At 37.3% G+C, this 17,017-nt stretch overlaps 1 protein-coding gene across 16 annotated transcripts in view; it reads left to right on the forward strand.

The window, feature by feature from the left end:
- ANKRD26 (ankyrin repeat domain containing 26) overlaps nucleotides 1–17,017 on the forward strand; it is a 114,982-nt gene that overhangs the window by 6,190 nt on the left and 91,775 nt on the right. For 13 of the 16 annotated variants that reach the window (XR_007153753.1, XR_007153752.1, XR_007153754.1 and 10 more), the window contains exons 4-5: nucleotides 4,843–4,949; nucleotides 8,903–8,973. The exons of 1 other annotated variant lie outside the window; for it this stretch is intronic. Coding sequence is in view for 11 of the 15 variants with exons in the window: in XM_047865208.1 (XP_047721164.1) it covers nucleotides 4,843–4,949; nucleotides 8,903–8,973 (178 nt within the window). In the remaining 4 variants the exon portion in view is untranslated. The remainder of the gene's footprint in view (nucleotides 1–4,842; nucleotides 4,950–8,902; nucleotides 8,974–17,017) is intronic. 2 more of the 16 variants (XM_047865217.1, XM_047865218.1) reach the window with 1 other exon arrangement.

A 17,017-nucleotide genomic window follows, 5' to 3' on the forward strand; every position in this document is an offset into this window, starting at 1 on the left:
AGACCCAGACCCAGCAGGGAGAGCTTGGATGTGTGCAAGCGGGAGGAGAAAGCAGCAGGTTGTAGGTGCTGGGCACTGCAGGCCCCGGTGCTCTGAAGATGAGGGCATTGGGGTCAGGTCATGTCTTGACATCCAGCAAAGGCATCTACTTTTGTTGGTAGCCACCCTGCCAGCCATGTACCATGTTGGGGTCTCCCACTTCAGAGAATAGCTCCTGCTCAACCTTGTGTAGCTCCTCAGCAGGGTCGTAGCTGTACATGGGGAGTGGATGATGGCCACGCTTGCTGGCCCACCTGCCTTTTCTTCGACATGCATTGCCTTTCACTGCTGAAGCCTCTAAAGGAACATTCTTGGTTGACATGGGTAGGGTCAGTTTTATGTATTTGGAAGTTCAAGTATTCCCTGAATGAAAATATTTGGAAATAACTTAATTATCTAAGATTTCCCTTTCTTTCTTTCTTTCTTTCTTTCTTTCTTTCTTTCTTTCTTCTTATTATTTTTTATTTATTTTTGAGAAAGAGAGAGACAGACAGAGACGGAGCATGAGGGGGGGAGGGGCAGAGAGAGAGAGGGAGACACAGAATCTGAAGCAGGCTCCAGGCTCCCAGCTGTCTGCACAGAGCCCAATGCAGGGCTCGAACTCATGACCCATGAGATCAAGATCTGAGCTGAAGTTGGATACTCTACCAACTGAGCCACCTAGGCACCCTAAGATTTTACTTTAAATAAGCATACTTCTAAAGAAGCATTAGAGAATACAGTTTTGTTTTATGTATTTATGGCAAATATTTATGAAAGCAAATGTATTTAAGGTAAAACTTTGTTTTCAAATATTTTTCCCATCCAATTTTGTTTTTTTTAATTACTGAAAAATAACATAGAAAGCAAAATTTGCCTTAGGCTTTGTGTTAAAACTCAAACATGCATTTTACAATAAAAAATATTGCTGCTGACAAGTTCCTATTTGATAAAAAAGTGACTTATAAAAATGGGATTTATCTTTTATTGTCCAAGGCTTAAGAGGAAAAAGGGAAAAGGAGGGAGCAGTCAGAAATATGTGGGCCAATTTGGAAATTTGGCAAGTGAGAGAAAATAACAAGAAGAGGCTGTTTGTTTTATTGTTTTTGTTTTTTTTTCCTCCAGTTTATATGTTTAGGCAAGGAGTCTTCAATTTTTGGGGGTAATAATTGTTACTTAGGATAAGAGTGAGTTATAAACCTGCCTAGAGACCAAGTGTAGGAGGGCTCAGAGGAAATCAGATTGGCAGTGGTTGATTAAGTGGGCAAGGAGAGGAAAGAACAAATAATTAACTGTCATATAATCCTATTCTGGCAGAAACAGCCACTTAGATAAGAGTCTAAACTCTGCTGTGAAATCTAGAATATCTTGATGGGAAGTAAGAAGTTTATAAGTAATGAAATCAAGTTGCGTTTTGACTTTACATTTAGTCCCTGTTCTACCTCTGCTCAGGGAAATTAAATGCAGTTTTGATAAGCCACTCTTTTGGCTAAATCTTCAAATGATAGAGGGAGTTGGCCACATAGATGAGACTGATGTAATTGTCTGCTGCACCAGCTCTCAGCTAGAATTGTGGTGGTGAATCCCAGTCCCCTGGGGAAGTTAAAAATTTTGTTACAAGGCTAAACTCTCCTCTTGAACATTTTGAGTAAATCTAGTAACATGTATACATAGACATGGATATTTAGAAAAATTTTTTTTTGAGATTGTGCTACAACTGTTGGTTAAGAACTATTGGGGCGTGTGGGTGGCTCAGTCGGTTAAGTGTCTGACTTGGTTCATGTCATCATATCATGGTTCACAAGTTTGAGCCCCGTGTTGGACTCTGTGCTGACAGCTTAGACAGAGCCTGGAGCCTGCTTCAGATTCTGTGTCTCCCTCTCTTTCTGCCCCTCCCCTGCTTGTGCTCTGTCTCTTTCTCTCTCAAAAATAAGTGGACATTTAAAAAAGAAAAAAAAAAGCTAACTACTGAATGGAGGGGTACCTGGGTGGTTCAGTTGGTCAAGTGTCCGACTTCCACTCAGGTTGTGATCTCATGATTCATGGGTTTGAGCCCTGCATTGGGCCCTGCACTGATGGTGCAGAGATGCGTGAGATTCTCTCTTTCCCTGCCCCTCCCCCAGTTGCTCATGCTCTCTCTCTTCCTCAAAATAAATAATTTAATTAAAAAAACCCCCAAAGAACTACTGAATGGAGAAGTATAGTATATAAATTGACAGATGTCAAAACCTAAGAAATCTCTGGAAGACCTGCAGTTTGATACATGCTACTTCCTTCAACTCTCTCCAAAAGCATTAGCCTTTCATCTTTCTCTACCTCTGTGAGAAGTTAAAGTGAATATTATTGGCTATAGCTGTTGACTTAAGGAGTAATTTTTCATCTAACCAACAGTTATTCACTGGCACCCATAGTATTATGGGTAGTCTTTTAATAAGTAGAGTCTGACCCTTTAAGGATTTTATATCTTTTGTTACCTATTCATTATGTTACCAAATGGTTATTACAAGCAGAGTTTTCCTGATTGCAATAGGAGAAAATCTTGAATCTTCTTTATTCGTTGAAGCTATGTGACAGACTATCTTATGATGTCTGCTAAATTCATATTGCCCTGGCATAATCAAAATGATAGTTTTAAACATTGAAATGTAGTTAGTGACAGTACAGTTGGGAATTGTTTTAATAATTTAGTTTCAGCATTCTTGTGAACTAATTCGTCTATTTTATTAACAATCTGGGAGAATTAAACACAAATAGATTGCAGTTTTAATAAGCATTGGAAAAATTCTTAAGATGGGTGTTACGAGCCTTTTTGTTGTAATTATTTTAGAGAGAGTGTGAATGGGGGAGAGGGGCAGAGGGGGAGAGAGAGAATGTTAAGCAGGGTCCACGCTAAGTGCCAAAGCCAATGTGGGGCTCAGTCTCAGAACCCTGGGATCATGACCTGAGCTGAAGTCAAGCGTCAGATGCTCAACTGACTGAGCCACCCAGGTGCCCCTCTTATGAGTCTTAATAGCAATTTTTATTACATGTTGGGGCCTAAGTTTTTGGTAAAATGTGATACTGATACTTTAGGAAAGTTTTATGTACAAATATTTGCTTTATGCACAACCAAAATACAAGTGGGCTATTGACTAAATTTGGCCCCTGGATGTATTCAGTTTCCTCCATAGATTGAATCAACATTTAAAATTATGACACTCGTGCAGAAATCTGGATTTCAGACTTTTCTTATAGGATCATACCTGGTACTTTGAGCCCATACTACTGTTTGGTATGTTTTGCAGCGACTGCCCTTTTTATATGAGGTGTGTGTCTCTCCAGTTTGCTACTGTCCCTACTCAGGTTCTTCACTTACTCGAGTCACCTACTTTGCCTCCATAAGCATTGCATTTGCAATTACTGTTTTATGATATAAATATATATATATATACACACACACACACACATATATACATATGTATTTTGAAGACTGTGCTAATCAGATCTCTTTTTGGACACAAAGAAACCTTGGTAATTTTTTAAAAGTTTATTAAGAGAAAGAGAGAGAGAATCCCTAGGAGGCACTGGGTTTGAACTCATGAATTGTGAGACCATGACCTGAGCCAAAATCAAGAGTCAGATTCTTAACTGACTGAGCTACCTAGGTGCCCCTTTTTTATGGTATATTTTGATAAAGATTTCAAGGATTTTAAGACCATCAATATTAATTTATAATATATATTTTGTATTTTATGTTAATGTCTTAGGAATAGGATTGAATTTTCCAAGTTAGACTTTCAAAGTTGTTTTTGTATTCTATTTATTTATTTATGAAGGAGAGAGAGCGCGTGCATGAGTGGGGGAGGGGCAGAGAGAAAGGCAGACAGAATCCTCCAGGCTGAGCTGTTAGCATAGAGCCCAGTGCAGGGCTTGAACTCACAAATCATGAGATCATGACCTGAACAAAAATTGGACTCTTAACTGACTGAGACCCCCAGGTGCCCCATAAGTTGGTTTCAAAAAAACACTTTTTCCTTATGTGTACTATAAATAATCATATTCCTATTGGAATATTTGCAAAGCATATTAGATTAATCATGGTAATAGTTGAATAGATTATGCCTATTGCAGACAATATTATCTTTCTCCTCAGCATTGATCCCTAAAAATGCAAATAATGTAGTAGCTTTCATTGCTAAAAATGATCTGTAAAAACCAGTATTTGAATTTTTATTGATAAGCTATTATTTCTATTTCTGATTTATATTTTGCCTAACAATAACTACAGCACAATAATAGGAACAATAACTACAGTATGCCATGATAAGTACTGTGATACAAACAAAAATCTTGGAACCAGTCAGGGTTTGAAGTGAGTTTGGGGGCATGACTGCATATAATCTGTTGAAGAAGGTGGAGGAGGGCTATTTTATTAAAAACATTTTTTTAAATGTTTGTTTCTTTTTGAGAAAGAGGGAGAGACAGAGTGCGAGCAAGGGAGGGAGGGCAGAGAGAAAGAGAGGGAGACAGAATCTGCAACAGGCTCCAGGCTGTGCACTGTCAGTATAGAGCACAATGCAGGGATCGAACTCACAAACCATGAGATCATGACCTGAGCCGCAGTTGGTCACTTAACCAACTGAGCCACCCAGGTGCCCCAGTGGAGGAGGGCTATTTTACAGAGAAGCAGCAACAGGTGAAAGCACAGGGGTGGGAAGGAAGAGGCCATTTTGTATTTACTTTTTGTATTATATGTTTAAGTTTAGAGGATCTTTTGTAAGTTTTAAAATTCGGTATGGAAATATGTAATTTTGTAAATTATAAATTGTTTTTGCTCTTTTACAGGATAACTTCACACCACTTCTAGTTGCTGTAAATGAAAACAAACAGCAAATAGTGGAATTTTTAATAGAAAAGGCAGCAAATATACATGCAGTTGATAAATTAAAAAGGTGCAGTAGTTTTCTTTTAAACCTTAGTATTGTTCTAGAGTGGTAATAATTATTCAAGTCAGGAAGATTAACTTAAGAAGAAAAAGATTAATTTATAATTATATAGTGAAAAATGTCAACACATCACCAGTTAGGCAGAAAGCAATTATTCTGACTGGGCAACATGAAGAACAGGGTATAGCAGAATTCATATTCCTTGATAATGTTGACTAATGTCATTTGCAGTGTTTATTTTTAAATAGGTTCCATGCTCGGCATGGAGTCCAACACTGGGCCTGAACTCATGACTCTGAGATTAAGACCCAAGCTGAGATCAAGAGTCTGATGCTTAACCCAGTTGCCCCTGCAATGTTTTTTTTTTTTCCACATGATTTTGTGTTAACTAAAGGGATTTCATATTAATTTTATAAAGGGTGTACTCTCAGCTGTTAGTTTACTTTATGACACAATATTGGACTTCTTGATCTTTTTATGGTATTTTATAAACTTCTACTTCATAGAGGTGCCTGGGTGGCTCAATTGGTTATGCATCTGACTTTGGCTCAGGTGATCATCTTATGGTTCGTGGGTTCGAGCCCCACATCAGGCTCTGTGCTGACAGTGTAGAGCCTGCTTAGGATTCTCCATCTCTCTCTTTCTCTCTCTGCCCCTCGCCCACACTCTCGAGTGCACTCTCTCTCTTTCTCAAAATAAGTAATAAATAAACTAAAAAAAAAAGAACTTCTACTTCATATATATTTTTCCTTCAGAGATGTATATTGTGGTGCCTGGGTGGCTCAGTTGGTGAAGTCTGTGACTTTGGCTGAGTTCATGATCTCATGGTTCGTGGGTTTGAGCCCCATGTTGGGCTCTGCTGACAGCTCAGAACCTGGAGCTGCTTTGGATTCTGTGTATCCCTGTCTCTCTCTGCCTCTCCCCTGCTTGTACTCTGTCTCTCAAAAGCAAATAAATGTAAAAAAAAAAAAAAAAAAAAAAAAAAAAAAAAGACGCATGTTAAACATAAATAGGAGTTGTTTTATCTTTTGGATCACTCTTTGCTTTAAATTGCCTTTTTTTTTTTTTTTTTTGAGGAATACTGTTGTCGTTAGATGGTCTCTAAGTGATGATTAATTACTATTACTGGATACTATAGGCTCATCAGTTTTTATCCTTTTTCATGTCCAGTATGTATTTTTTTATTTTATTTTTAATTGGTATGCATAGAAAGATGAAAGGTAGCTTTAACTGAATAGACTTTTCCTTTAATGAGGATAAGTTACAGGTGGGTGATAAAGAAGAAAGAGATGTGCCTTAGATTCACACAAGACTAGGTTTATTCATAGCTTTCCTACTTGCTAGGTGTTGTGACCTTGGGAGCGTTACGTATCATCACTAAATATGTTTCCTGATATGAAAAGGAGGATAATAATACATCCTTCAAGGGTGGTTGTGCGTAAATTATATTTTATATACATAGCATTTAGTGCCTACCATATGCTTATCAGCATCGTTAACTATAATTATGCCTGTTTTGTTAGCATTCACATTAAAATATTATCATTTTAAGCCTGCAGATAGTTTTTATACTTACTTGACCTCTAGATGGCTTTGAAGTGCACTGTGTCAGATTAAGGAAGACATGGGGAATTCTTTTTTAAAATCTTTACCTATTCAGATAAGTGACCTCCACATAGTTTCTTGTTTATCAAAGAACTTTAAATTAGCAACTCTATAATACATTACCCAAGTGGGACAAGAAGCTCCCTTTTGTCCCTTCATTTTAGTCTTGGAGATAATTTACAAAGATGATCACTTGAACATGTAAATGGTTGATTCTGAACAGACAGGCAAGATATTAACCTGATAAGTATATCGAAATTAGTTGTTTAAATAACTCTAAATTCCTAAGAGTGAAGTTATCTCTGTTATTTTAGAACAGCCCTCATGCTTGCTGTAAATTATGAATCAACAAATGTAGTCAGGCTTCTTCTTCAACAAGGTATTGGTCCCTTTCCTCAAGTTGTATATGCATGGACTGCAGCTGAATATGCTTATATTAAGGGTTTTAATCTGTGTTTGCATTAAAATGCTAGTTATTACTAAACTGAGGTTTAAGATAATTTAACTGTTAACTTCGTGCGTAACAAATGGGATTTCGTAGTTTGGTCAGGCAGTTTTGGAATGGCAGTTGGTTAGTCCACAACATTAGCCAGAAATCAAGCAAAGGACTAGACTAGTTGGAAGTAGAAATGTGTGCAGGATTCTTTATCTCAGGACTTTTGAGACCTTTATCCTTAAGGATCCTAACCTTACCCCTTTCGTTTCAAGTATAACCCCTATGCATGGGGTACAAATAATGTTACATCTCTGTGTTTTCTAACTAGTAACTTGGGTCTTGAAATGTTCAGTTGTGTGGAAAACCCTGTACTTTCCTTTGAGAGCTATCTCCTGTACTCTCTCCCTTGAATTTTCCAAGAACCAAAGGAGCACCCTAAGACCAAAGAGACAGTCCTCTTTCACAAGTCGTAGGGAGGGGAAAAAAGAACATCCTGATCATTCTACTGTTTCCTTTGATTCTGTTGCTGTGGCATTGCTGTTGAAACTGGTGCTGCAGTCTGGTCGTGATTGACCTTTGCTCCCAGAATTCCCTTGCTGATCCAGATTTTTCAGTCTTCATGGTAATCCACACTTAGATTTCAAAGTTACAAAGTTTCTTTTGTTCACTGCACACGCAGCACATATGCTCAGCAGCTATCCCAAAGCACCAGCACCCTGTTCTGGCAGCTGGGCCTCCTGGCTTTAATCATACACCCCTTTCCCTACATACTCAAAAACCTTACGTGGAACCCATATCTTAGCCTAGACTTTCATTATGAGTTACCCTCTGAGGATCTTGTTTCTCTTTTTTTTGCCAGAAGATGTTAGTTGGGACCATTCTAAGCTGTCAGAGATGTTCAAATAATGCAGCAGGAAGAGATCGGGCTTCCCTTTCTCCTTTGTTAGTAGATCTGTACCCCTGCCTTTTTTTTTTTTTTTAAAGATCTGTACCCCTGCCTTTTTTTTTTTTTTTTTTTAAAGCATGGAGCCTAACATGGGGCTCAAACTCATGACCCTGAGATCAAGACCCAAGTTGAGATCAAGAGCTGGATGCTCAACTGACTGAGTCCCTGCACCCCCTGTACCCCCACTTTAAATCCTGTGCAGCAGGTGCCCCTGTACCCCTGCTTTAAATCCTGTGGAGCATCTTTTCTGAGGTCATGGAAGGTCTCATATTGCCCTTCCCAGAGTAATGAGCATCAATCACTTTGCCTGAGAGGCCATGTTTTCGGTGTAATATCTTATTAAATCCTTTTATCAACCTTGTAAAATAAGGCAGTAAGATACTTGTTTTATAGAGGAAGATTTTGAGCCAAAGAGAAGTGGCTTATCCAAGAACAAATAGCTATTGGTTATAGAGCTAGGACTTCTGAGTCAAAACACTTTCCATAATGGCAAGCTAATTCTAATTATTATTATTTTTTTAAGGTTTATTTACTTTTGATAGAGAGGGACAGAGTGTGAGTTGGGGGTGGTTGCAGAGAGAGAAGGAGATACAGAATCCGAAGCAGGCTCCAGACTCTGAGCTATCAGCACAGAGCCCGATGCAGGGCTCAAACCCATAAACCGTGAGATCATAACCTGAGCTGAAGTTGGATGCTTAACCACCCAGGTGCCCCTGGCAAACTAATTCTAATTTACTAAGCTATAATGCCCTGAATTCATGACTCGTTCATCTTACTGTTTTTTCTTCTTTAAGTACATACTTAATGAAAAGTGTATAGAATGTACAAATTTGAAGTATATGGGGTAATTCCAAGTTTTGGTAGTTGCTCTGATATTATTTGAAATACTCTAAGAATTTGATATATTTGGTAAATGTTTTTCATATCAGTATTACAATAGTAATATTATTTATCACCCTTTTTTATACATAGCAATTACGAAATAATTTGCAGACATAAAGAAGAAATCATGCTTAAAAATTCTTTGCAAAATAGCAATCCAGGTAAGACTTTACATAGTGAATTGCTCTTGGTCCTAACATAGGTAAAGTCAGAAATAGGAAGTTTTGATAATGAAAGAACAATGAAGAAAAAAACACCAGTGTGTAAATTGCATGTGTATTGTTTTCTTTCTTAATTTCTTTCTTTATAGTCTAATGTTCAGAATTATTTAAGAAGTTAACTATAGGTAATTGAAAATATGAGGCTGTATTATCTGAAAAGAAATTCATTATTTTAGTCATGACCCCTAAAATACCATATGATATCTTTGTGTAAATAAGAAAAACATATTTTTTAAAAATATTTATTTAATTTTGAGAGAGAAAGAGAGAGAGTGAGCAGGAGGGAGGCAGAGGGAGGTAGACAGAGGATCCAAAGCAGGTTCCACCACTGATAGCAGAGAGCCCGATGTGGGGCTTGAGCTCATGAGCTGCGAGATCATGACCTGAGCCAAGGTCAGATGCTTAACGAACTGAGTCACCCAGGTGCCCAAAGAGAAAAGATTTTTAAGTTAGTATCTTTTATGTCTCCTCCATAAACATATTGTAACAAATGGCACTTGCTATAAAAATGGATGTTTTATATAATGTTTACAAATGGATTATATTTAGTAAATATTATTACCTAGTGATTTGTCTCTTTAAAAAATGAACCATTCTTTAAAACTGGGAATTCTACAGTACTTTTCTGGTACTGTAAACAAATGGCAAATAATAAGAACTGCAAAACTTAGCTAGTGTGCAACAATGCCAGTGAAATTTTTTTTTACAGATAGCTGCCAATAGTACAGAAGAAAAGCAATGCCTTGTTGAGAAGCATAGGTTATTTCACATTTTGTGTCATCAAGGTCTCACCATTATCAACTTCATTCCGCAAATCAAAACAATGAGAGGGGCGCTTGGGTGGCTGCGTCGGTTAAGTGTCCAACTCTTGATTTCAGCTCAGGTCATCATCTCACAGTTGGTGAGTTGGAGTCCTGTGTCAGACTTCTCTGTTGGGCTCTTTGCTGACAGTTCAGAGCCTGCGTGGGATTTTCCCTTTCCTTCTCTCTCTGCCCCTCCCCTGTACATGCATGCTCTGTCTCTCTCAAAATAAACATTTAAAAACAACAACAACATATCCAGAGTGAGATATGTTGACTTCATTAGAACAATGTTTTTGTCAGTTTGTTGGATAATTGTCATGACGCTGTCATTTTATTATTATAAGATAGTCTGTTGCCATTATTCAAAAGATTTCTTAGTAAGTATTGAAATAGGGTAACTTGGGCTCAAGAAATGTAATAAAATCACAAAAATGTTTCACAATACCAAAAATGCTACTGTTGCTCCCAGATGTGGCACCTAGTGCATTGTGTAATCTGAAAAGTATGAAGAAAGCTTTAACTTGGTAGACCGTTACCAAAGAACTTCTGTAGGTTAGTTTTGGAAGTTACAGGAAAGGCAAAGATAGAACAGACAGTGTTTTGATCATTAAGGTGGTCATAATAGAATAGAGCTGTCCCTGCGGTTTCTTAAACAGAAAAATTTCTGTGGTTTTTTTAAAAATAGTTTTCAAAGAAAACATTTTTATTCATTTTCATTTGTCCAGTTAACAAATAACTATTAAGTGCCTTTTAGCTTCTAAGTGTTTTCCGTTGTTGTAGAATACAAACACTCAAAAAACAGTCTCTACGCTCCAGGAGTTTGTTATTATCACTGTCAATTTCATTATTTAGTCTATTTAGTGCTTACTAGGTGACAGAGTCTCGTAGAGCTTATAATTATCATTGCTATTTTTTATTGGCATTTGTTCCAGTTACCGTAAGTTCACGGTGAGGGATTAGAGTTTTAAAAAACTGGGTAGAATCTAAGGTAAGCGTGCAGAGTGAGTAGTAAGTTTGCCAGGTAAAGAGGCAGAATGACATTGTTTCGCAGGAGTAGCATCTATCATGATTACGTGTTTGGTGGAGTACACAGCAGTGCAAAGTCTAAGGGTGTACGAGTGAACTTTGCATGATTTATGAGCAGTTGGGTGTTGCTGGTGTAAAAAGTGTGCTATGGGAATGGTTGGGAATGAGGTGAATAACTAGGTAAGACAAGCTTATGGAAGTTTGTCAGTGCTATAGAAAGGAGTAGATCTTACCTGATAGGCCTTGGGAAGTTTCTTCGGTAGAATGCTTTTAGCGGCAAATAATAGGTGACTTCTAACAGTGACTAAAACAGTAGGAACCAGAAATGTTTTGATGGTTCAGTGATGTCATCAGGATCCCAGTCGTCTCTTGTTCAGTTTTGGAGTTGGTGGTATTTTTATTTCTCCTTTCCGGGGTGGCTAATTAGCAACAGCTCCAAGTATCATATTCTCACATGGCAACATCCAGTGGGAGGGAAGGACTGCTTTTCTTTATGTGTTTCTTTTAACTAGGAAGAGGCTTGCAGTAGACTTCCTCTAACATTTTAAAGACTAGGTTACATCACACACTCATTCCTAAACTGGTCCCTGGTAAATCAGGTACTGTGATTAGCTTAGAATAATCCTTTCTCTTTGAAGCCAGGGCGAGGCCACGTTCTTTGTGTATTGAGACAATAAATATCCAAATAAAGTTGTGATTCTCTAGCAAGAATGAAGAATATGGAATGGATCTTAGGGAGGAAGACAGCAGTATTTGATGCAGGGGTTTTGGAGAATTTGAAGCAGAAGACTAATAAGATTAGATTTGAGTTAGGACACTCTGGTTATGGCATAAAATACAGATCACCAAGCCTTTTTCCTAAAGAGCCAGTGAATATTTTAGGTGATGTGGTCTCTCAGCTCTGCCCTTGTAGTGTGAAAGCAGCCATAGCAATATGTAAGTGTAGACACGGGACTATGCTCCAATAAAACATTATTTACAGAACCAGATGGCAGGTTGGATTTGGCCTGTGGCCGTAGTTTGCTGAACCCTCATATGGAGGATAGATTATAGGAAACCACATAAAGAGACTGGGAGGCAAAGGAAGCTCTTGTTTTCTTAGCCTGGTATTAGTCCATTATGAAACTTTCAGCTGTCTATGTTGAAAACATCAGGGGTTCAATTTATTCCATTAAAAAAATTTTTTTTTCTGGGCTTTGTGTCTTTCTCATTTGTTTTGCTTAAAAATTTTTTTATTCATTTAAGAAATAACAGTAATATTTGGTGGCTTTTTTTTTTTTTCCCCTGTGAAAATCATCAGTGAAGAACTCATGTTTGACTAGGGCAGTGGCAGGGGAAAGATAAAGCAGAGACAGAAAGAGTATAGTTAAGACGAATTTGTGATTCTTGAATATAAAAAGTTAGGGGGTGAGAGAGAACTATCAGAAGATTCAGAGGTTTCCAGGTTGTGCGCCAACATTTAAATTGGACATGAAGAATGAGTAGGACTTTATCAGATGAACAGAGGAGAGCAGCAGGAATGAGGAAGACCAGTAATTTTCTGTATATGTTGAATTTGATGGAATATCCATGTAGGATATTCTCAGTAATTGGATAGTTGAATAATAGGAGTTTCCAGTTGGAGATAGACCTTCAAGATTGGAGGTGCACATTTGAAATAATCTGCTTAGAATTGTTAGGCACAGTCATAGCTTGGATAAAGATTGAGCTTGTCCATGATGGAGAACATGTAGAATGAGAAGGCCAGTGAACAAGCCCTGGGAATACCAATTTAGAGAGGATGGATGGAAGAATGGCAGTTGGTAAAGAAGACTAAGGAGTGCTAGGGAAAAAGGCGAGGAATTAGAGGAAGTGATGTTGAAAAAAATTTTTAAAATTTCAAGGAGGAATATTTTTATCAAATTGCTACAAAGAAAATTGGATTTAACTTTTAAAAGTTCTCTGGTGGTAATCTTTTCAAAAGAACAATTTTTGAGTTGTAAGGTCTTTTATTTATGTGATTGGTACTTTCTGTGGCCAAATATGGAAAAATAACATATCAACTAAGGTCCTATCTAACTTTTTGTAAATGCAACACCTACCCAGGCAGGGTCAAGGGAAAATGATCTAGCCTGGTGAGTATACTTGCCCAGCAATTTTCCATAATTGTCAAAACCTAGGAGTCAAGTGTGAGGAAAAGTGTTGTTGTTCTTACCTGTTTCTTGTATTTGAGGTTTTCCTCAAGTCCTTGATGAACTCTTCTGGATGAATACTGAAACAAAAATCTGGCAGCAACAGCTGGAAGCCACTGTCAGGCCCTGTCTGGAATGGAATCATGATACAGCTGTATTTTTAATAGTTTTAAGTTTTGATCAGAAATAGTTTCCAGAGCAGCAGATTGGAGAAACTGACCTCGTGTCAATATGTTATTGCAGAAAACTAATATCATAACAAGGAGAAAATGTCAGGTGATGCGCTGAATCTACTAGTTCTCATTAGTTTGGGAATTCTAGTGATGTCAGTAAAAAAGTCAATACGGGATTATTTTTGCTTGTGTCTTTTTTGTTATGTTTGAATACCTGACTGTATTTTGTTAGTGCTGTCTCTCTTTATTTTCTTTTGATTTGCCTTCTTCTGATATCTCTCCTTTTAGTCTCCCTTTCTGAATTTCATCCCTAAAGAAAGCTCTAAGGAAAATTGTCTTGGAATCTACTACTATTAGAATACATTTCTACCATATGCATGTTTAACATATATGTATATTTCCTTCTAAGGCAATGGGCTACCTAATCTAAAGTTTGTGTCATATTTTATGAGTTTCTTATGTGAAACTACTTTCTACCTGTACACACAGTGATAGTGATAGTGTCAGTGATGATGGTCTGTCAAGATTGAAAGCATTTTCTGGATTGTCAGGTAGAAATTTTTATTGGGTACAGTTTTAATGTGAACTGCTTTAATATATTTTTCAGAAATTGGTAAGCTGTGACTTAACAAGAATATATGGCCAATTGGAATACCAAGTGTTTGTTTTTTTTTAAACAAAGCATCCATTGGTTTATTTATTTATTTTTTGAGTCTATCAGTTTTTATTTATTTTATTTTATTTTACTTTTTTAATATATGAAATTTATTGTCAAATTTGTTTCCATACAACACCCAGTGCTCATCCCAAAAGATGCTCTCTTCAATACCCATCACCTACCCTCCCCTCCCTCCCACCCCCCATCAACCCTCAGTTTGTTCTCAGTTTTTAAGAGTCTTTTATGCTTTGGCTCTCTCCCACTCTAACCTCTTTTTTTTTTTTTCCTTCCTCCCCCATGGGTTTCTGTTAAGTTTCTCAGGATCCACATAAGAGTGAAAACATATGGTATCTGTCTTTCTCTGTATGGCTTATTTCACTTAGCATCACACTCTCCAGTTCCATCCATGTTGCTACAAAGGGCCATATTTCATTCTTTCTCATTGCCACGTAGTATTCCATTGTGTATATAAACCACAATTTCTTTATCCATTCATCAGTTGATGGACATTTAGGCTCTTTCCATAATTTGGCTATTGTTGAGAGTGCTGCTATAAACATTGGGGTACAAGTGCCCCTATGTATCAGTACTCCTGTGGAATGCCAAGTTTTGAACCAGTTATATATAAGCTAACTCACTTTGCCTTCCCCCAAATGGGTCCTATTGATCTTTAATTCTCAAATCTCCTCTTTTCAGGGTGGAGTGGATAATTCATCTGACAATTTGGATGCAGTAATTTTGACTTTTTGATTATTTTGGCAATAACTGCCTTTAATAGGTGAACTATATCTTTAATTTTCTAAGAAATCAAGGAAAAGAAACAAAAAAACTATAATCAGTATTATGTTTTCATACTCCGTCTGATAGTTATGTTTTTTCTAGAACAATCCCTGTTACTTCTTTGATTCCTAGCTGCCAGAAAAATGAACTAAGTCCTAGTTAGTTGGAGAAAATTAACTGATTTTTCATATTTGAGAGGAACTTTTATACGGTAGAACATAGTGGCAATCATCAGGATTCTCTTTTTTTTTTTTCCCTGAGTAAAATAGGATTGTTGCTTGTTTCACACTTTCTGACATCATTATTTCATCTATTCCTTTTATACCTTTCTTCAAATGGATATATAGGAATGTAGGAATTTCAAGGCAAGTACCAAGAAAAAGAGATTCCAGGAAAAGTATTCTGTGAAATAACCTTCTGACTGTAACCATGTATAAGACATCAACCTAAATAATAAAAATTCCGTATAACGCAGTTGTGTTAGAGGCACCCCAACGACACCCAGATTTGATTATTCACTAGAAGAGCTCACAGAACTCAGCATATAGTTGTACCCATGCCTGTGGTTTGGTATGGGGACAGGCTAGAAAGGCAAATCAGCACAGAGAAAAGGTGCATGGGGTGAAGTCCAGAGGAGACCAAGCGCAGGCTTCCAGGAATCCTTTCCCTGTGGAGTTAGCAGGATGTGCTTAATTCCTCCAGCATCAAATTAGGACAGCACAAGTGAAATGTTGTCTGCCAGTAGGAGTCTTATGGATACTCAGTGCCTGAGGTTTTCCTCAAATGCTAATCACATAGGCATCTTCTCCTTAGCATGTACCAAAATTCCAGGTTTCCAGAAGGAAATCAAGTATACGGCCTTAAGATTGTACCACATTTAGGCACAGTGAGCCACTCTTAACCTGCTAGGGAATGGTGGGAACCCTCCTTAAATCCAAGATCCCAGGTAACAACCAAGGGCTAGTCATTCAAGTAGGATGTTCTGAGGGTAGCAATCTTTGGCCTCTTGGATGAAATCTTTTCTGCATAGGAATTATAGCCCTAACTTAATTTTTGGTGGTGTCTTAAAATTTTATTTTAATCGCAAGTAGTATGATGGTATAACATGGTACTGGTTTCAATTTCATCATCCATATGAAGTAGGTATTTGTACAGAAATTACTAGGGCAATATTAGGTCATTATAATCTTTTTTTATGTGATTAAGCTTTCATTGTGATTCTTAGATACGATAAACATAATGATTTTTGATTTAGAATAAAATCCTTAATTATATGGATAACCCAGGTTTGATTCATATAGTGCTGAATCCCTGTTTATAGTTATAAGATATTTGATCATATTCATCAATTATTTTCTTGCCTAAGTATACAGATAACTTTTGTATTTTTGTATTTTGCTTTATGTATTTTCATATACTTCAATTTGGGAGACAGTACCCATATTGTGTTACTTTGATCTCTATCTTAATTTTCAAGGTGACTGTATCATGCTTTAATATATGGTAAGAGTAGCTTCAATGGATACCTTTTTTTTTTTTTTTTACATTTAATAAGCCTTATTTTTTACAGCAGTTTTAAGTTCACAGCAAAATATAATAGAAAGTACAGAGAGTCTCCATATACCATACCACACTCCCTTACACGCCTAGCCTCCCCTGTTGTCAACATCTTGCACGACGGTGGTACATTTTTAGTAGTATTTTTTTTTCAGTTCCTTTGTTTAGTTTTGAGCGAGAGAGCATGCATGCGTGTGAGCAGCTAAGGGGCAGAGAAAGAGGGGAGAAAGAATCCTGTGCTGTCAGCACAGAGCCTGATGCAGGACTTGATCCCATGAACTGTGAGATCATAACCTGAGCTCAGATCAAGAGTTGGATGCTTAACCAACTGAGCCACCCAGGCACCCTGACAACAGTGGTGCATTTTATATAGACACTAACTCATCATTTTCAGGCAAAGTCTCTAATTTGCATTAGTGTTCAGCCTTGGTGTTATACATTCTATGAGTTTTAACAAACGTATAATGATGTGAATCCACCTTTGTGGTATTGTGTGAAAGAGTTTCACTGCCTTAAAAGTCCTCTGTGCTGTGCCCCTTTATCCCTACATTCACCCCAACCCTTACCTCCATAGTCTTGCTCTTTCCAGAATGTCATATAGTTAGAATCATACAATGGATATGTTTGAATGTTTAGAAAATTAAAATTCCCCGGTAATTGAATGTAGGCATTCAAGATATTCTTTGCCCTTTGTTTTGTTTTGTTGCTCATCAGTAGAGGATCTGATGACATATGCCTTACATGAAAAAAAGCATGATTTCTCTAGATGTGTGTCACCTAATGGGGAGGGTTGAGAAAAATGACATCATGAACCAC

This window comes from Prionailurus viverrinus, chromosome B4 (genome assembly GCF_022837055.1).
Source record: "Prionailurus viverrinus isolate Anna chromosome B4, UM_Priviv_1.0, whole genome shotgun sequence".
NCBI classification, from domain to species: domain Eukaryota; kingdom Metazoa; phylum Chordata; class Mammalia; order Carnivora; family Felidae; genus Prionailurus; species Prionailurus viverrinus.